This window comes from Notechis scutatus, chromosome 5 (assembly GCF_049901735.1).
Source record: "Notechis scutatus isolate UNSWTSFEM ecotype Mainland chromosome 5, rNotScu1.2, whole genome shotgun sequence".
NCBI lineage: Eukaryota > Metazoa > Chordata > Lepidosauria > Squamata > Elapidae > Notechis > Notechis scutatus.
The window spans coordinates 109,328,463-109,349,811 of record NC_142013.1 but is presented as its reverse complement, the minus strand read 5'-3'; the positions used below and the strand labels follow the sequence as shown (position 1 = coordinate 109,349,811).

General features: G+C 39.1%; 1 protein-coding gene across 1 annotated transcript in view; it reads right to left on the bottom strand.

Annotated features, from left to right (window-relative positions):
- Positions 1 to 1,494: 1,494 nt before the first annotated feature.
- DIAPH3 (diaphanous related formin 3) overlaps positions 1,495 to 21,349 on the bottom strand; it is a 107,913-nt gene continuing 88,058 nt past the window's right edge. The window contains exon 28 of the mRNA XM_087967442.1: positions 1,495 to 2,452. Coding sequence (XP_087823568.1) covers positions 2,196 to 2,452 — 257 coding nt within the window. The 3' untranslated portion in view covers positions 1,495 to 2,195. The remainder of the gene's footprint in view (positions 2,453 to 21,349) is intronic.

The window sequence follows — 21,349 nt, the reverse complement described above, 5'->3', positions numbered from 1 at the left end:
TCATGGAAAATTATAGATATTATATTATAGTGTGTGTGTGTGTGTTGTGTGCACTCACGGTAAAAAATGACAATAAGGTTATCTTATCTATGTTATGTTATATTTTTGAAAGTCAACTTTTTTGAGTAGGTGGATTGAGCAAAGCTACCTTGACGGGCAAAGGCAACTGAATATACAAAGAAGAGCAGAATGCAATCCAATTTGGGAGGCTGTAAATTGTAAACAAACAAACAAGCAAAAAACTACATCCTTAAGGTTGGCAGGTTCTTAGTATACTAGAGTTTGGCTAACCACAGAGAGAAAGAAAAATAGCTCACTTCCCAGAAGAAATAAGAGTTAATCTACTGTTCGTAATTGGCTGTGAAGTCATCATACCTGGACTTCGACTTGAAGGCAGTTTTGCTGTACCCAACCTGTAACAGAGATGAGTGATCTCTGGATAGCTCTCCATCTTTGCAAGTGTTTTTCTAATGCTGTTTTACATGATGGAACATCATTATTTCACTGCCTTATTTCCATGTGGCTTACAGGATAGAGGGAGATTCTCATTATAATGGCACGTGGTCATTTATTTCTATTAGACTTCTATCAGTACCAATGGAAGGGAACATCTATCATCAATGTTCTTCAAACTCAACTCCCAGAATTCCCCAGCCAAACAAACTTTTTGCATAAAACAAACTTTTAGCAAGAAAGGATATATACTTTTGTTTTAGGAACAAATATTCTGGATGTGCCCATTTTTTTCCTTGTGGCTGTGATGATTTAGTAGATTCTTGGGAATTCTGGACAAAATAAGCCACAAGGGTAGATTTTGCATATACGTAAGCAATAAAGTTTGATATTCACAAAGATGCTTGTTCAAAAGTCTTTGTTTTGAAACAAACAAGAAATATAGTAATGATTGAACATGGCAGGTAAATACATTAAAATAAATGAAATGTGTTTGGCATTATTTTATTTGTTTGGAAATAAATAGACCAAAGGAAAAAACAAACCTTAGTAGTGCCTTCAGTACACTATTTTGAAGATTGCTTTCCTTCACGAAACAGTAGTGTCACCAAATAATTTGCAGCACAGTGCACATTTACAATATGATTAGCCATATCTATAGAGCTGAGCAATGAACAAATGAATTTGGAAGTATAAGAAATAGAACTTAAGACTTATATACCGCTTCACAGTCCTCTCTGAGCAGTTTACAGTCAGCATCTTGCCCCCAACAATCTCATTTTACCGATCTTGAAAGAATGGAAGATTGAATCAACCTTAAGTTGGTCAGGATCAGCCTGGAATACTGCCTTTTAATCACACAAATTTTATTCCAATAATAATTCATGAAATAAAAGTTTCTGGATAAATCCAACAAAACTTTTTGCAGAGCAGAGTCCAAAAGGTTGGCTATGTGCAAATAACCAACACAATTGTTTTGGTTCTTAGATTTGTGCTGTGAGCAAGTCCGTTTTACGCTTCAATCTGAATAGCAGCTATAGGTTGAATATAAATTTCAGATTTATTATAGAAATAACAATACGTTTTATATATGCATATAATCTATAGTACATGCAGCCACCCATCAAACACTCCAAAACATTTATAAAACTTTATAATAAGATATATATTGTATTGCACGTTCCAGAGAGCTAGTAACAAAACTGTAAACATATATAGCTTGATTTGCATTTTTCTAACATTCAACCAATAGTTTATGTGAAAAGGCATGTCAGTTATTAAAGGTGAGCAATAGCAAGAAGTCGGTTTTCATTGTTTTAATTGCCTCCCAACCAGTTGCAAAATATTAAGCCCATATATTATATAGTAATACAATTTTAATTCGGACCCAAAGTATTTATGAATGTGCACTTCAAAAGACAATGACAAATATGCAGCAGCATGCAAAATGTATATATCTATATACACTTTAAAATATGTAAAACATTATTTGTGATAGCAATTAAAAAGATTTTTAAATATATATTTTACCAACGGGTGTCATGACAGGAAAAGCAGTGGAGACTGGGAGTTTTAAATAAGGAATATTTCTCCCTCAATGTTAGGAATATGCTAATAGCTACTTGCAGGTATTTATAATGTGAAGCATTGTTCCGAACTGGTGCAATCTTATGAATAATGTAACTAAGTATTTTCTTGAACGTCTAAATGAGTCCAAAATTTTATGCAACTGGTTAGAACGTTCACAGTGCTCGTAATCTCGCGAGCAAAGCTTCCACTTCAGGAATCACTTCTCCTTTAGAACTGCCAAGTTCTACTTCTTCCTTTCTGTTGGATCCTCCGCATGGAATTTTCTTTTTTCCAACAGCATTTCTCTTTTCTACCGACGAATTAGGTTCGTTTTCACGATGAATGTCCTTGCTCGCGGGGTTCCTTACCAGGGTGCCGTTCATATTGTGGTGCGGATGCAACTTCTCTCCTGTTGGTGCTTTCTGGTTGTCTGTAGGAGAAGAAAACAAACCATTTTTTTTGCTGTACACTTATAGTGAGGTGTATAATACATAATATATGATAATGCCCCATCATCAACTCTTTCTGGAGGGGAGAAAGGGATGTCCACACCTTTTGTTAAGCCCCACTGCCCTTCAAAGCAACTTCAGAGAGAAGTTCTCTGCTTGATTTTTGAAGTACACTTAGTCTGAATATATAACCTTCTTTCTTTCTTTCTTTCTTTCTTTCTTTCTTTCTTTCTTTCTTTCTTTCTTTCTTTCTTTCTTTCTTTCTTTCCCTTCCTCCTATCCTTCCTTTCATTTTTATCTTCCTGCCTTCTTGCGCATGTGCACAAATTCACAAAAAACGTTCGACATATGCTTTCCTGGGAAAGAACAACAGGAGGGCACAGCAACAGGGAAATTGTCTGGAGGGAAAACATGGTAGCTGGCAGCCTGGCAAGAATCATTTTGCCAACTTGTCTCAGTTCAGACAAGTTTTTTTTTTCTTTTCTTTTTCAAATGATCTTAAAATTAAGCCAGACTGAGCATAGGAAAGAACCAGCTTCAGGTTGTATCGATTGATTTGTATCCTGCCTTTATTGTTTTAAACAAATACCGCAAGGCAGCCAACATATTCAAAACACCTTCCTCCTACTATTTTCCTCACAGGAACCACCCTGTGAGGTGGGCCTGGGCCAAGAGAGAGGGACTGGCCCAAAGCCACCCAGTTTTGCTTTCGTGGCTAAGGCAGAACTAGAACTCCCAGTCTCCAGCTTTCTAGCCTGGTGCCTTAACTCAATCAAAAGGGAGAACATGGGTCGAGATAAAAGAATTTAGTTCTGATAAGAATCAAAAGGAAAGACGGGGTTTTACATCCCTCGATTCATGAAATTGGGTAGGATATGTAGATTCTGTCTATATTGAGTTAACTCAAAGGTGCTTTTTCAGGAGGCAACTGGACTTTGTTTTGTCTTTTGAAGATGTTTCGCTTCTCATCTAAACCCCCAAGTGGCCTCAACGGCCCTCTAAATGGATGCAAATGACCAGCTGTCTGCAAGGAATATAAATCCTCCCATTCCCCACCATCCTGTCAGAGCTGAAGAAGCTTCTTGGATGAGAAGCGAAACGTCTTTAACAGAAAAAAAAAAAAAACCAAGGGAGTCCAGTTGCCTCTTGAAAAAGCATCTTTGGGACAAGCAATGACCTGGATGACTGAGAATCTCTACAGACTATGTTGAGATAAGTTTTATTTCGTTCAAAGAATTTATAGAAATTCCTGAGACATTGCACTGGAGAAGCTTAAAGGTTTTTCCAGAAGTATTGTAGAGATACGAACAATTCTTCTCACCGTGTTCTTCAATTTATTTATTTTTTTAAAAAAGCCCACTACATATTTCCTAAACTAAAAGTACAGCAGCTCCTGCTGGATTTGGCTGAAGCAATCCCAACAGTTCTACAGCAAAGCAGAAGTCCAAACGTCCATTTCTGTAACCCAAGCGGCAGTGTCTTCTCAAGCTGACCCATGTCACGGTTATCTTGAGGAAAATTTGCAGGGTGGGTGGGGGGGAAGCATCAAGTTCCGAAAGCAGGATAAATGGAAGATAAGATTGGAGGTTGTCCTCCAGCAAGGGAAACGGACAAACTTGTGTATAAAACTGCTGATCCGGCTGGAATCAACTGCCCTCCGAACAGTAACGATCGGGATTTGTTGTTTGTTTTATCTGTCAGCCTAGATGACGAGCGAAACTCGTTTTAGCTCTCTGTTCGGAGCCAACAGTCGCTTTAACTGACTTGTCAAGTTTACAAATCAGTTTGCTGATTTCACAATTTCCTAGGAATAGCGACGGAGGGAGGTTATTTATGAATGTATACGTTCCAACTAGACTGTGATGTTTGTATGTATGTGTCATATGTGTATGTGTGTGTGTGTGTGTGTGTGTGTGTGTGTGTGTACATGCATAATGGTTATCTTTTTAGAGAGCTGAATGCAATGGAATTTCATTTTAATATATGCTGATTAGTGTATATTTAAAGTGACAATAAAGATCCCATCCTTTATTCTCTCCTCTTCTCTCCTCTTCTCTCCACTCTATTCTATTCTATCCAATCCTATCTTATCCTATTCACTCTCATATTCTACTCTATCTATTCTATCTATTCTATCTATTCTATTTATTCTATTTTCTATTCTATTCTATTCTATTCTATTCTATTATTCTATTCTATTCTATTCTATTCTATTCTATTCTATTCTATTCTATATTCTATTCTCTCCTATATTCTATTTTATTCTGTATTTTATTCTGTATTCTATTCTATATCTTCTTGCCAATATTCTATTCTATTTTATTCTCAAATAAGTTTACAGTCACGACAATGAGTCAATTAACAGGACTTTCCAGTCCATAGGCAAAAGGAATCGAAAACCCAAATGAAGTTATTTTGCAATGGAAGCTACACCAAATAAGGATATTTTTCCATATAAACATGTGTCCGTAAATAACTGCAATCATTTCAATAAACAGCAAAAAAAAAAAAAAAACCTTTTTCCTATATAATTCACTCTCCTGCCAGTGGGGGGAAACGATTACAGGTAATCCTTGACTTAAAACAATTCATTTAGTGACTGTTTGAAGTGACAATGGCACTGAAAGTAAGTGACTCACCACCGTTACATCATCCCCACGGTCGCTTGGTCCAAATTCGGACACGTAGCAGCTAACTTATATTTGTGATGGTTGCCGTGTTCCGGGATCAGGTGATCACGTGACAAGCAAAATCAATGGGGAAGCGAGATTCACCTAACAATGTGATACTGCCTTCAACAAATGCAGTGATTCGGTTAACGACCGTGGCAAGAAAAATGGGGCAAAATTTGCTTAACAACTGTCTCGTTTAGCAAGAAAACAAATTGGGCTCCATTGTGGCTGTAAGTCGAAGATCCTCAAGAGAATCTGACCACTTGCAGGATCAGACTGAGGCCCCGTTTTGTTGTGGCCCAGCAGTGGCTAACGGAGCTGGCCACAGAGTCAGAAAGTGAGGAGGTTGGGGAGGAACATGGGCCAGTCCTGGAGTCTAGGGAAGGCTTGGGTGAGGGCTCTGCATCAGAGGCAGAGATGGGGGCCAGGGCCATCTGACATTTATCAGCTGCCTTCGGAGTCAGAGATCAGTGGGGCAGAAGGACAGCTGGAGCCTGTTCCCGGTGTGCACATGCACAGAGCTGCCAGAGGAAGGGAACAGCTAAGGAACAAGGGTCAACTCAAGAGTAAAGGCACAGGTGGACGGTGAATGGCCCCTCCCATAGGGAATAAAAGAGGAGCAAAAGGGGAGGGGAAGGAAACAATTTGTTCATTGCAGCAGTATGAAGATCTGTTTGTGCAGCTCAGAGACGCTGTGCCAAGTCCTTCCTTGTCAGCACTGCATTTGGAAATATTTATATGCCAGCTCTCCAAGCTAAATAAGCTCTGTGCTCCTAATTACACCCTTGAAAGACTGTTTTGCCAGGCCTTTGGTTGAATGTGAATGCAAGAAATTCACCTTCATTTTATAAAAAGGGGTTTTGCCGGGGCAAAGAGTCTGCTTAGTGCTTTTTGAGGACGCCTAGGTCAGAACATGTTTAATCCAGGCCTGACTTCCAAAATTCCTGTGCTTTAAAGTCCTAAAAATGTCATTACCTTATTTGTTCCCAGAATGTGCTCGAAGGAGAGTAAAAAATAATAATAATGAATTATAGATTTTAAAAAAAAAACTTAAAAGCGGGAGACCTTAAACAATAACTCAGTCAAACTTCAAATGCATTCCGTTGTGAGCTCCCTTTTTACAAACCTCCTGAGAGATCGCAAACTTTTTTTTTATTTTTTACAAAAAGGAATATTCAATATTCATGTAACCTTGAACAAGGCTTGAAAATGGCTTCAACAAACTTGACATGACATTTAAAAGGGGTTTTTTTTTTCCCCTCTTTTTTTTTAGGATTATGCGCTGAAAGATGTTCCATCATCCCAATTGTAATGACTTTGGAGCCCAGGCAGTCAGTCATGACAAGTGTGTTTTATGTGACTGGTGAAAATCCCTACCGAAAACAGCTTGTACATTAAAAGGCTGCTGCGGAAGATATTTACTGCACTGTCAGGCCCTGACCAGGAGCTCACAATGATGGATGAGTTTTTTTACACCCGTTTCTTGGGCAATCTCGACAAATTCTAGGAAGCATGATCACCTTTCGGCTGTGAGGGAGAAAATAACAACAACAACAACAACAACAACAACAATAATAATAATAATAATAATAATAATAATAATAATAATAATAATAACAACAACAACAACAACAACAACCCGTCTTCTAGAGCTTCCTTTATCCAGGAGGCAGTTGATGCATAAAAATCAAATAATGCAGGGAGCAATTTTAATTTAGTTCCATTTACCGTTTGATAAAATAACGTCAATATGTTTTCCACACACACATCCCTGCACGAAATGGTGAGACGAGGTGGCTTTGGGGAAGGTCTATAAATATGTAAATCTGTTTTGCGAGGGAATGTGCAGTGCAAAGAAAATAATAATTCTGTTAGCCTCAAAAAGAAGAGGTATATGAGAGGCGAACGGCAACTAAAATCTTCATAAAGGCTGTGGATAATTTTTAGGGGAAAGGAAACTATTTTCCTGCCATGTAAATTCACTATAGGCACAGAGATTTTAATACGAGATACTTTAAACCTGATATGTCCCATCTTTTCCTAAATATAAGACCTACCCCCCAAAATAAGCCCTAACATGTTTTACATGTTTGCCTAATATAAGCCCTACCCCCCCAAATAAGCCCTATTTAAGAGCCTATGCAGACAGCCGCCTGCCCATTCTGTCTGGTTGCTTGTGGTGCTGTAGCCATGAGGTGGTGCTGTAGCCATGAGGTGAGGCAGAGGGATAGTGGAGCTGTCTCACATGCCCTGCACCGGCTTACCTTAGGGCCCCTGCAACCAGGCCACCTATGCCCTGACACCTGCCTTGCGGTGGCAACAGCAGCCCACTTGGCAGTCAGCCCACTTCTTCTGCTTGCTCGTGGCCACAATGGAGGAAGAGGCTGGGTGGTGTGTTGGTGCCACAGCCGTGAGGCAAGCCAGGTGTCTGGGCATGAAAGGCCTGGCTGCAGGGGCCTTGAGGTAAGCCGATGCAGGGTGCATAGGGCAGCTCCATCCTCCCTGCCTCATGGTGGAGGCACTGGCGCACCACGCAGCCTCCTGCCCCATAGTGAGCAAGCTGAAAAAGTGTTCTTCCCGTACATGGAGAAGAAAAAAATAAGACACCCCCCCCCCCAAAAAAAATAAGCCCTAGTGCTGATTTGGGGGGCCAAAAGTAAAATAAATCCTGGTCTTATATTGGGGGAAACACGGGTAGAAGGGTAAAAAAATATGTAATGTTGTAATTCTGTTACTTAAAATTTAGGATATAAAATTTAGGATCTTTGTGCATTTTTGTGTTTATTAAAAGAATATACAAATATATAAATTTATTAAATGAATATACAAAGCTTAAAACCTATTGGGACAACAGCCTTGGATATTAAACAAAGTGGCTGTTAAACAAGACATCGCACGACTGCTTTGCTCAGTGACTACAATCTCAGCACACCCAGTTGCGGACACTAAACAGTCTTGTTGAGAGGATGAAGGGTTGGGTGCCTCAGGTGGGTAGACTTCTTGATAGACAAGGCTTCTAGAAAGCTTTCCTCAAGGCGAAAATACATGTCAGACATAGTGTGTATTTGGAAGTTGCAGCATTTGATGTGAGTGCTGAACTTTGCGCTGATGGCAGAGGAAATTCAAATTCTAGCTAGACTAAATTTAATTTCCCTAGAATGTGGTTAAACATAATTGCATGTTGTAGATATCTATTATATAGGGTAGCAATTTAGGCATTTCCAGTACTCCAGAATGAATTATTTCAAAAGCTGCCTCTTTAGAAGTAGATGAATTACGATCTACATTAGTTTATCAATCCATACATTTCTGATGACCTAGTATCTTCTTCAAAGACAAACATAACATTTTCATAATATTGTCCTTCCTTCCTTCCTTCCTTCCATCTGTCTGTCTATCTATGTATCTGTCTATCTGTCTGTCTATTTATCTACCTACCTACCTACCGAGGTGGTATATATATTTTCTCCTATAATTTCTGTAGATAATACAATAATCAGGAGGAAAATATTTCTAGTTACTTGGCTTTCCCACATATATCTACAACTAAAAATGAAAATTAAATAGCACTGGCTGGAAATGAGAATTCCATTCTTAAAAGCAAATGATAAAGTCTGGCTTTAAAGTTTGACAAACATCTTTGAGAACTTTCAGTTTATCACCCCTGTGCAAACAGAGATAGAGGTGTGTTTTTTTTACACAATTTTATTTTTTCTAGCCTTAGCCCTGCTTGTTTGATCGGTAGAAATTGTGTTTGAAAAGGTTTTTCTATACGGTTCAGAATTGATTCACCTTATTTTTTTCTGATTTGGATATAATTAATCATGTCAAGAAGAGAGCGTTAAATGTTCTGAAGAAGACACTGGACATTTTTCTTGTGGTATATGCACCAAGAAGGAGATAAATGTTATAGCTTCCTATTTCCTTTAGCGAAATAGCTATTTGTCGAGTCATATATTATATTTTGCTTGCTTGCTTGCTTGCTTTTTTCGCAAAAATATTCACTCTTTGGTTAGGAAAAGCTAAGGAGTTTTCCAAAAGCAGAGATGCCCTTGTCCTTGCTCATAAATAGAAGTATCTGATGTCCTTCTATAATAGAAAAGGCGACCAATGATCGTTCCTAAAAATGATTTTTTAAATAATGTCAAATTCACAGCATGCCCATTAGGATCCAAGTTTTATCTTCTCTATGCTCACTTAAATGAGATGCACAGTGGAGGAATTAAGTAAATAAATATGATAGAACATAGCAGTGGCTCAGTGGCTAAGACGCTGAGCTTGTCAATCAGAAAGGTCGGCAGTTCGAATCCCTAGCAATGCATAACCGGAGTGAGCTCCCATTACTTGTTCCAGCTTCTGACAATCTAGCGGTTCGAAAGCATGTAAAAATGCAAGTAGAAAAATAGGGACCCCTTTGGTGGGAAGGTAACAGCGTTCTGTGCGCCTTCGGCATTTACTCATGCCGGCCAAATGACCACGGAGATGCCTTCGGACAGTGCTGGTTCTTTGGCTTTGTAACGGAGATGAGCACTGCCCCCGTGAGCCAGAAACGACTAGCACATATGTGCGAGGGGAACCTTTACCTGTATAGACTCACTTAAATGAGATGCACAGTGGAGGAATTAAGTAAATAAATATGACAGAACATAGCAATTGCTCTTAAACTTATATACCACGTCACATTGCTTTACAGCCTCCTCTAAGCAGTTTACAGAGTCTGCACATTGCCCCCAACAATCTGGCTCCTCATTTTACTCACCTCGGAAGGAGGGAAGGCTGAAGTTAACCTTGAGCCAGTCAAGATTGAACTGCTGGCAGTCGGCAGAATTAGCCAGCAATTCTGCCTTCTAACCATGGTGCCACCAGTGGTTAGAAGGTGAGTTTAATGCCAGTCAAGTCCAACTTAGGAGGCTACTCAACTTGCCTGCTTTTTTAAGAATGTGTTGTTAAAAAGCTGAGCCCGCACAAACGATATGGGTGAGTCTCTCCTGCCATGGTGTGGCTTGCACTGTCTCCCAACAGAGGACAGCAGAAGATGCTTCCATCTAGGGAACAAGGACATCAACACCACCCCAACCTCTGCTTAGCAAACTAATCCACAGCCCAGTGTCCAGAAGCAGTGAAACCACTGCTTTTCTATTGAAGTTGTGGCACTTGATTTGATGGTGTCTTCAGGGTCCTAAGTTTAGTGCCTGCTGATTCCCCTTCTGTTGAGTCAGGAGAAGAAGCCCGAATGGTTCACCCTGAGACCCCTCCCTAAGAAATACCCACCTATCTTCAAGCTGTTGAGTACAGAAGGGACAGAAAAATAGCAATAACAACAGGAATTGTTGTTATTAAACAGCAAAGTCAGTGGGAAATCCAAATTCACTTAACAATCATGTCATTACAACCAAAGATGATTAGGGGACTGGAGGCTAAATCATATGAAGAACTGTTGCAGGAACTGGGTATGTCTAGTTTGATGAAAAGAAGGACTAGGGAGACATGATAGCAGTCTTCCAATATCTCAGGGGCTGCCCCAAAGAAGAGGGAGTCAAGCTATTCTCCAAAGCGCGTGAAGGCAGAACAAGAAGCAACGGATGGAAGCTAATCAAGGAGAGAAGCAACTTAGAACTAAGAAGAAATTTCCTGATAGTTAGAACAATTAATCAGTGGAACAACTTGCCTCCAGAAGTTGTGAATTCTCCAACCCATGAAGTTTTAAAGAAGAGGTTGGACAACCATTTGTCTGAAACGGTACAGGGTTTCCTACCTGAGCAGGAGGTTGGACTAGAAGACCTCTAAGGTCCCTTCCCACTCTGTTATTCTAAATTCACTTAGACTTGTATACCACCCCATGGCACTTTCTGGGTGGTTTTCAATGCCGGCATTATTTGCACATTGTCTGGGTCCACTTTTTACTGACCTCAGAAGGGTGGAAGGCCGAGTCAATCTGAGGACCTGTCAGGATCGAACTCTACACTGGAGGCAGAGATTGCCTGCAATAATGCCTTCTAACCACTGCGCCACCAGGGAATCCTTATGCAATAAAAGTAACTTCTCTGTTACTTTTAAGCTCTGAACTAAAACGAACTTCTCTATAAATGGTTCTAAGCTGGACTCCTTTAATAAGGCAGATCTGTTCGGGGAGCCAAGATGCATTGCTCCTTTAGGAGAGGTAAAACTTTTAAAATGAAGATGTGTTTTCGGAGTGGGGCAATGCCCTCTGAAGACCAGAGAGCCTAGGAGTCAATTCTGTTTGAATGGATAATCATACATTCATTGATTAGTCATGTTATTGACTCAACTGTCAGTTCCTCTCCGTATCCCAACCACTTAGTATTACCATTTGCAGCTGTTTCCAGTTTCTCAATACATTTTTAATGCAGAATCCCAGTTATCTTACAGTATTCCAGCCCTCCAGCATTAACAAACACTGAGAAAGAATTCAGAAACTTTGTTATATCCCAGGAAAGGTCTATCTGACATTTTCTTCCTCTTTAAACAGAGAGGAAGAGAAACAAAGAAAGTAAACAGGGTAGAGAAAGACAGTGTTTAAGCCAGTGTATGCAACACACAACACACACACAACACACACACACACAGATAGAATAGAATAGAATAGAATAGAATAGAATAGAATAGAATAGAATAGAATAGAATAGAATAGAATAGAATTCTTTATTGGCCAAGTGTGCTTGGACACACAAGGAATTTGTCTTGGTGAAAATACACACTCACACAGGATTTTCAATAGCCAGTTCCGCATTAGAAGCTATATTTACTGAACTTTCCTCTTTTATACAACTATCATCTGGTCATTCTGGAGAAAAATGTAGAAGCCAGCCAAGTATGTTACAAAAAACAAACAAACTTTAAATAGCTTTCAGGGCACATAGTAAAGATATATGTGGGCTTGAACAGAATGACGTTTAGTGCAGTTGTAAATAAGATTGTAATGTACAAGTTAAGAGTTGCATGAACACTTAATATTGCAGCTGGAAGCCTGATGTCACGTCAGTGCAAGCAACCTTGAAATGTTAGCATAAACCCTTTCCCCTAATACAACATTCCTTCTACATTGTTCACCCATCACCCTTCACCCAAGCTAAGCAAATATGACAAAGGAGGTCACATTGTCAAAGCATTTCAAGGAAGAAGCTTTGCAAACTGTTGACAGAGAGAAGGCAAGGAAACCAAGGTGCTAGAAACAGAGAACATGGAAAGGTGAGAGATACTGCCAGTAGAAAGATAGAAATGGGCTCCCAAAATAAGAAAACGGACCACAAAACTGGAGGAAATCTAAGAGGGACAAACCAACAAACCAACAAAGGCAATAACAAAGATACAAGAGCAAGATTGCTCTTGACAATGTGAAGGCACATTTGCTCAATCATAATCTCTGGTTAGTAGAAATGCAGTTTGAACAATTTACTAACTGCACTTCCATAACTACCATAAAAAAGCGATACCTAATATAGACATCCTATTGTCCTCCAGCAAATCACAGCTTCTGCTTTCTAACGTTACTACATTCTGAAAATTCAAGTCCTGCTGAAAATTAGCTGTGAATCATAAGATTCATTTGAACATCCCCCTCCACCTAATATTCCATGGGAATAAATTAACTGTTTTGGATTATTTTGTATAAGAATAGTAGTTCTCAAGTAACAACAGTTCATTTAGTTGGAATTGGAACTTACAACGGCACAGGAACATTTTTGACTGATGCCGCATTCTCATGAACGTTGTGATCAAAATTCAGATGCTTGGTAACTGACTCATATTTATGACGGTTGCGTTCAAACCAACTCCTTGGATTGGAAGTTCTAAAACCTGTCACATTTGATTTAAAGTATCAGCGGGTGCCGACCATTTTGAACAGTGCTAACCTTAACACTCATTACAAATTGGTCCTGTACAACAATATCACAATAAAAAAGGGATTCTGCAGCATCATGTTAATTAGGCACAAACTTCCGTTACCCTAATTAAATGGCTCTTGGCTTGGACAAAGTAGATAGTTATTTAACAGCAATCACCAAGGCAAAGTGTCCATCTTGCCACATAAAAAAGACAAGACACAGGTGTTTCAAGGAAAGACTGCATTAATAGGGTCATAATGAACTATATAGCCATTTCTAACCGACCCAAGACTTGGAAAAGACATTTTAGACCTATTAGAATTATTTGCGTCTATATCTGATGGACCTGTTGGTTTAGTCTTTGGCCCCAATCTTTATATAAAATAGAATAGAACAGAATAGAATAGAATAGGATGGAATAGGAAACAATATGATAGGTTAGAATAGAATAGAATTAGAATAGAATAGAGTTAGAAGGGACCTTGGAGGTCTTCTAGTCCAACCCCCTGCTTAGGCAGGAAACCCTGCACCACTTCAGACAAATGGTTATCCAATCTCTTCTTAAAAACTTCCAGTGTCGGAGCATTTACAAATCTGGAAGCAAGTTGTTCCACTGATTAACTGGTCTGTCAGAAAATCTCTCTTTAGTTCTAAGTTGCTTCTCTCCTTGATTAATATATAGCTAATTGATTAATATATAGCTAATGCACTAAAGCTGACCATAATACTTTTTTCCGATTAACTCTCAATTCAGGTGGTGAATACTGAAATGCAAATACGGTGGTTTGCTATAATGAGGAATCTCAAACTGTCAGTACTTGCTTTTTTACTCGTTAGGTAACATTTTTAGTAAAGATCAAGGTTGTTCTTCCCTTAAAAGTAACAAGAATTTGACAACATGGAAGTACCCCTTCTCTGAAAGAAAATTGCTGTTTAAACCTGGGCGAGCAATTAAAAAGACATGCATTAGCACACCTCACTTTCATTTTTTTTAATTTAAAAAAAAAATCATTTCTAAATGTGCTACACAATAACAAAAGGCATTTTTTTAAAAAAAAAAAATTAAAAAGCAAACTGAATTTTAAATGACACGGGAGACCTTGAATGTTAAATAAAGGTGATCTTCCATTTGCGATTAAAACACTTAATTGCCTTTCAGCTAATTGGCTTCTTCCTGTCTAGATTTTTTTTTTAAAAAATGCCCCCTTTTAGCAACTTTAATTGCTTTTAAGGTGCCCCTCAGGAAATAATGTTAGAAAAAAATGTCTGAAGGCTGCTTTGTTTAGAGGCACATTCACCTTAAAAAAAAAAGAACTCGCATTTATATTTATATAAGCATTGGGCTGATTGCATTCGAAATACAAGACAGCTATTACTTGAATAGTATTAAGAGGAGAAAATTGAGTGTGATTTTAAAAGATGTCAGATGGTGTTCGCTTCAAAACAATAAAAGAACTGTGATTCGGGACGACAGTGACATGTTCTGTTCTGTCAGAATTCTTGGGTTTTTAGAGGAAAACAAACAAACATGAAAGCTACTATTACGATTGAGGGGGCGTCTATCTGCAGAGTAACTGGATTTCCCCATGGTGCGTTCATTGATATTGTTGTGTTCCGCCGGCAGCCTGCGGAAATGGCAGCAGAGTCGGACAGCGCGGAGGAACATGGGCCAGTCCGGGAGGCTGGGGAGGACTCGGATGAGAGTTTTGCGTCCGATACAGAGATGGGGCCAGGGCCAGTTAAGGCAAAAGAGGCAACTCAGGAATAAGGCTTGGAGGTGTGATTGGCCCTCCCATAAGACATAGAGGAGCAAAGGGACATGAACCTTTGCAGGAAGCAACTTGTTCTCGGTTTGAAACCTGAAGCTCCATGTTGAATTTACGCTCTGTTTGGTCTTGTACAACTACTTGGCAATTTAGTTGTTGGCAGCATTTCAAGGAAGATAAAGGTGCACGTTTATCAGACTTATCCCGAAGGACTTTGGCAGACTTCTGTGGGACTATTTACAAACTGTTTTGAGACTCATTACGGGCTGTGAATGACTATAATTCACAGCCATTGAAATAAATCAAAAGGTTTTTGGGACTAATGTGTGTTTGTTAATGTCTCAGGAAGCCTTGGCCAGAACAGATATTTATAATATAGTATTTATAATACCTCTCCACAACTGATGCAATCACTTCAGACCCTGCCATTATTCCAAACCAATCTATAACAGCAAAAACAGCAGAGTTGACAGGAGTTAATGCCGGTTTTATTTCGCTTACAATTGCTTTCTGATCTATTAAACGGCTATGAAAATGGGTGCAAGGTTTGAAGTGCTTTTAATATGTTCTGATAGACCAAAAGCTGTGGCAGTTCCAACTCAACTCCCTTAAACGGTAAATTGAATTTGACCGAGTTCTTTTGTTTTCTGGGTTTTAATGTAAACAGCTTGGTTCGCTGATGCGTATGTTAAAATTAGAAGTGTAACGTGCTAATTGGAATGGAGGCTGGGAGACTACTCACAGGAGGTAGGATACTTTAAAAATAAATAAATAGCCCACCCTCAGACCTTTAGATCCGCAATTTGTGCACAACAGAAACAGGCAATTACTGATGCTCATCTTGAATCAAAATTATCATAATGAAAAGCGGGGGGGACCCTAACTAAAAATGCCAAGGACCACCTTCCTTCCCTCCAAGTGAAAGATTTCACCATTATGGCTGCAATTTTCATCTCCTCTTAAAAAAACAAAAATCAGGTCTATCTAAACCCAGCGTTTCAACATCTTGGTGGTTTCCACCTCCATCCAACCACACAGCTTTGCCTGGTGCTGGGGATTAAAATGAAGGCTAGAGGCGATGTGTGTGTGAGGAGTGAGGGGGATATATAATACCACCCCCAACTAGATGTCTAGGAGCGTGTCAGGCTATGATTCCCATCAGCAGCAGCCAGCCCACCAGCACTGGGATGATGGGAACTGTGAACAATAATGCCCGGAAGGTACCAGATTGCAGAAAGCTGATTTAGGAAGTATAAAAAAATTAGTCGAGAGATCTCAGCCTGGAGATACTCCAGCTCCCTTCGGGTATTTTCTAGCGGATGTAACTGCGATAATTCTGCTCCTGAGCCAAAAATCTTGTACTTTCGTTTACTGTTATTAGGGCGCTTGGGAAAATGAATGCTCTGTCACTTGGTTAGCAGAATCAGGGGAAGGGTAGAGGTGGAAAGCTTCTCTAGACTTTGCTAGGAAAAAGTAGGTTCTGGAAGGCACTTATACATGTTTGATGGGTGGAGGACTTCAGATCCTCTTCTCTGTTCGAATGGAAAGTAAAGGAAGTGGTGGCAGAGTCCCTTTTGGGAGTAGCTCAAATCTCAGCAGGGATTATCTATTCCAGAAAATTAGAAAAGGAAAGAGCGCATGGAGGAAATATGAGAACTGGAGAAGACAGGAAGGCTTATATGTATCGATCTCATCAGCTTCCGTGTTGCTCAACATCTTCTGTTTATAACGTACTTCTAACACGACATGGTGAATTTGCTCTTCACAGCTAGCTGGATTCTTTTCTTTCCCATTTTGAGGTTTTCCCATTTTGATTTCCATTTATTACTCTTTTTAGGCAGATCTTTCGTTCCTTTCAAATGTGGGAGACTTGGAGTCCTCCTTCGAACGGAGAAGTCTCTATTTCACTTGCTGGAATCAAGAGAGGAAAAAGGCAACACAAAATGAGGTTTATCTCTTCTCTTCTGCTTATATGTTCTATTGTTCACTAACCCAACAATTATACTTTAACTACTTTAATTCGTTTTACTACATGAGTCATTCTGAAGTTAAAGGAAGCTTTCTTCCTTTGTGCCTTTCTGAAAACGGGCTATTTAAAGTTTCCTGACCTTTTGCAGCATGGAAGGGAAGGGAAAGGAAAGCATGGTGTGTAGACATTCAACTCCCAGATGGTTCAAAGGTTTTATTCTCCCCTCCCCACCCCAGGTCAAGATTCATGAGGAAGTCAGTCCCGATTTCCAAAATGTCTCTCAGATGCTTTGTTATTTAAAAGAAAGAAAGAACTGAGAATGTGGGCTACATAACACTGGACAAGAAACTCTTTGGAAACTAATCAAGGAGAGAAGCAACCTGGAATGAAGGAGAAACTTCGTAACTGTGAGGACAATTAACCAGCAGAACAGCTTGCCTTCAGAAGTTGTAGGTGGTCCATCACTGGAGGCTTTTAAGTAAAAACTAGATAACCAATTATCTGAGATAGTATATAGGTTCTCTTGCTTGAGCAGGGAGCTAGACTAGAAGACCTCCTCTCTTCCAGCTTCTATTCTATTCTGTTCTATTCTATTCTATTCTATTCTATTCTATTCTATTCTATTCTATTCTATTCTATTCTATTCTATTCTATTCTATTCTACATTCTACATTCTACATTCTACATTCTACATTCTACATTCTATTCTACTCTATTCTTATGGGCCAATTGTCTACGGAGATTCTCAGCCATCCAGGTCACGGTTGTCCCAAAGGTGTTTTTTGAAAAGACTACTAGACTTTGAAGATGTTTCGCTTCTCATCCAAGAAGCTTCTTCATACCTGATTGAACTGTTAAAAGGTGCTTAGACCAAGCCAAAAAGGTCAACTATCAAAGGGAAGCTGTTTCTTATTGAGTGAAATAGAGAAATGTCAAGATGTACTTAAAGATTTGTAGCAGCAGAAGATAAACTATGAAAGCAGCAAGGAGATTAATAATGAGAGTTGAGGAAATAAGGGCTGTTCTTTTTTACTAATTCTAACAGAGCTAGCTTAAAAAGGGACAGGAACATTCTCAGGAAATGTACAAGATAATTTTAAAGACAATCACGGGCTTTAAAATGCTACATCAGACAGCCTAACAGCGAATCTTCCTTTGTTCAAAACTGAAATGTTTAAGGAGTTACAAGTTCTAGAAATCCATCTTTTCAGGATCCTAGCCATTGTTCACTTCCTTCCTCTTTTGACTACCAAGATTTTCTAAGTCAGAAGTGTTGTAAATTAGACTTTCTTCTAGATAAACTGTACCAGGAGTGAAGACAACCCTTGTCATCCTGTATGGTCATTTTGAATTATTACCAATGTAATAAAGGAGAATATTTAGTAGCTCAGGGTTGAAATGGGGGATCCTTGCTGCTCTCTGAGTTTGCCAATTTTCTTGAAGACGTTTCATTAACCCTAACTAGGTAACATCATCAGTGTTAGCTAGTAAGGAGTGATGTTTGCTGACAGTTTATATCCTGGTCTCTTGCCTTAGTAAGACCACACCTAGAGTCCTGCATCCAATTTTGGTCACCAGACTATAAAAAAGCTGTTGAGACTCTTGAAAGAGTGCAGAAAAGAACAACCAAGAGGATTAGGGGACCGAAGACTAAAATATATGAAGAATGGTTACAGGAACTGGGCATGACTAGTCTAGTGAAGAGAAGGACTAGGGAAGACATAATAGCAGTGTTCAAATACTTGAGGGGCCACCCCAGAGAGGAAGGGATCAACCTGTTTTCCAAAGCACCTGAAGGCCAGACATGGAAACTGAACAAGGAGAGATTCAACCTGGAAATAAAGGAGAAATTTTCTGACCATGAAAACAATCAACCGATGGAACAGAAGTTTCCTTCAGAAGTTCTGGGAGCATCATCATAGAAAGCTTTCAAGGAGACTGGACTACCATCTGTCAAAAATGGTGTAGGGTCTGCTCGGGTGGGGAGTTGATCTACAAAGTCCCTTCCAACTCTGTTAATCTGTATCTGTCAGTGTGGGTGGAAGCAGTTTTAAGAGATTCTTTGGTTGAGCTGTTTATTGATGGCTCTTTGGTAGTTTTTTTGATTAGGGTATTGTTTACATGATTGTTGGTCTTGAAGTCAATTTATGCTGAACTGGGTGCTGATTGTTGGTGGAGAGATGCTGGGATCTTTTTGTTCTCTTTTGCATAGTCTACAGATGTTGTTAATGTCTTTGTGTCTATTGATGGCTGATTTGTCAGAGTGCCTGGCTTCTAGAAATCCCCTGGCGTTCTTGGACTTGACCTGGTCTAGGATGGACACATCTTCCCAATTGAAACTAGGGTTCAATCTGTCTATATGTTATGAAATTAAAGGATTTTCATGTCTTCTGACTCCAGTTGGTGTGCATGGATGTGTTTTGCCAGTCTTCTGCCTGTTTGCCCTACATTGTGGTTGTTGCAGTTCTTATACTGTATGTTATAGATGACACTTGTGTTTTTTCTTTTGGGGTTTTTGGGTCTTTTACCAATCTATGCTTTGAACTTTACTTCATATGGAACTCCAAATGAGAGTTGAAGTGTTTTTTTTTTTTTATTCTTTCCATAAAAATCTTGATCTGTGCCAAAACCGGTAACCATAAATCCATGGGTTTTGATTCAGTAGGACATTCTGCTTGTTAAAGACTACCAGCATTAAACATGGCGTGCCAAAAACAGAAGCCAGAAGAAGCTGCTTATCACAAGCTCAGCAAGCCAAGATATGTCAAGTCAATTTTAGCCATATTAATGGTGGCAACAACAGTACCCAAGACAGCATCATCTTTGCGAAGTTTCTGGGAAAGCTATGAAGTACAGGCATTTTGTTTGAAATCTCGGTGCATTCCCTAAAAATATTCAGGGAATGGATTATCACCCCCAAATAAATGTTATGGATTCTCTTTGCAGCAGTTTTATTTTGCTTATTTTATTGTTTAATTGCAGAGAACATATCCTGGCGTGTCCTTTTGGAAAGACCTTTTCCCAGGCTTATTAGGATTGTACCTTCTCAAGTCTCAAAGTCCCCTTTACGTTGTTGGTTCCCACTTAATAGAAGTAATTTATTCTCTCAATATTCAGACTCCATGGCTCAGAGGATATTGCGCAGTAAAGATTCACTGGCCGAGAACAGGCTAAGCTCAGAATCAAAAATGCAGCATTCTGTGTAAGTACTGTTAAATTGTACAGAACAAAGGTGATTTTAGAGTTATTTCATGAAAGAGAAAAATCACTTGGTTTCAGGAAGGGAGCAACGATGAGAGGCCAGCAGTGGCATGAACCATGGTAACAGTTAGATCTATTTTCTCTTTCCTCACATAAACAAATATAAGATAGAATAGAATTCTTTGTTGGCCAAGTGTGATTGGACACACAAAGAATTTGTCTTGGTGCAAATGCTCTCATTATACATAAAAGATACTTATGTCACGAGTCAAGAATCATAAGGTACATTTAATGAGACATAGGGTACACTCCCCAAATCCAACATTTGCAAAAACAAACCATAGATGATACGTCAATAATGCTTCACTTTTTTTAAAAAAATTCTCAGTGGAACAAATGATATAAATTTCCATGGTCACTTCAATTAATGAACATTTATCGAGTTACTTCAATAAAACATTTGCTTGTTTTATGCCTATGAATCTGAGCATAAGTAAAGAAATTACTCGATTTCCCCGAACGATTCTTTGAATGTACGATTAATCTCGGTAATTTAAAGGACATGCAAATCACCAGGATTCAAATAATTCTGGAGAGATACGTAAATGAAATAAATAAAACAACACGCTGACTCTTGTGGCAAGAAGAATTATGGCTGCTGAGAAAAAGCAGGGGGGAAACCCAGAAGAACCTCTTTCCTAAGCAATTTTAAAGTTTGTGTTGGTAACCCAAAGTGGGAAGGTTTTTGTACTCCTCCGGAGTTAAACATATAAACTCTGGAAACTGATTGTCAGATTGAGTCCAGGTAAGGTACATAACATGGACTCTCTTTCCCTCTGAGATTCCAAGCAACCTGACCTTTCTTCTTGATGTCAGTTTGAATAAGCCAGAACATCATTCAGACATCTTTGCCAATTCATTCAAATCACCAGGAAAAAGTGGCAATAAACTCTCATTTCCATCTTCCAAAAGTGAATTCCAGTTCCCTGACAAAGATGACTTCAACCTTCTATTTTAGAGATGCACCTCATAATGTATTTATGAATAAAGAATGACTAACCCAAAGAGCAGAATTTTAACAGCATGCATGTTACAGTTAAATCTATGTTTCCTGTCACTATGCATTTTGTTTGCCACTGATTGTGTGGCAAACTGTGATAGATAGATAGATAGATAGATAGATAGATAGATAGATAGATAGATAGATAGATAGATAGATAGATAGATAGATGGCTGGATGGAAGGAAGGAAGGAAGGAAGGAAGGAAGGAAGGAAGAAAGAAAGAAAGAAATCAATTCTTTATTGGCCAAGTGTGATTGGACACACAAGGACTTTGTCTTGGTGCAGATGCTCTCAGTGTACATAAAAGAAAATATACATCCGTCAAGTGTCAAGAATCATAAGGTACAACACTTAATAATAG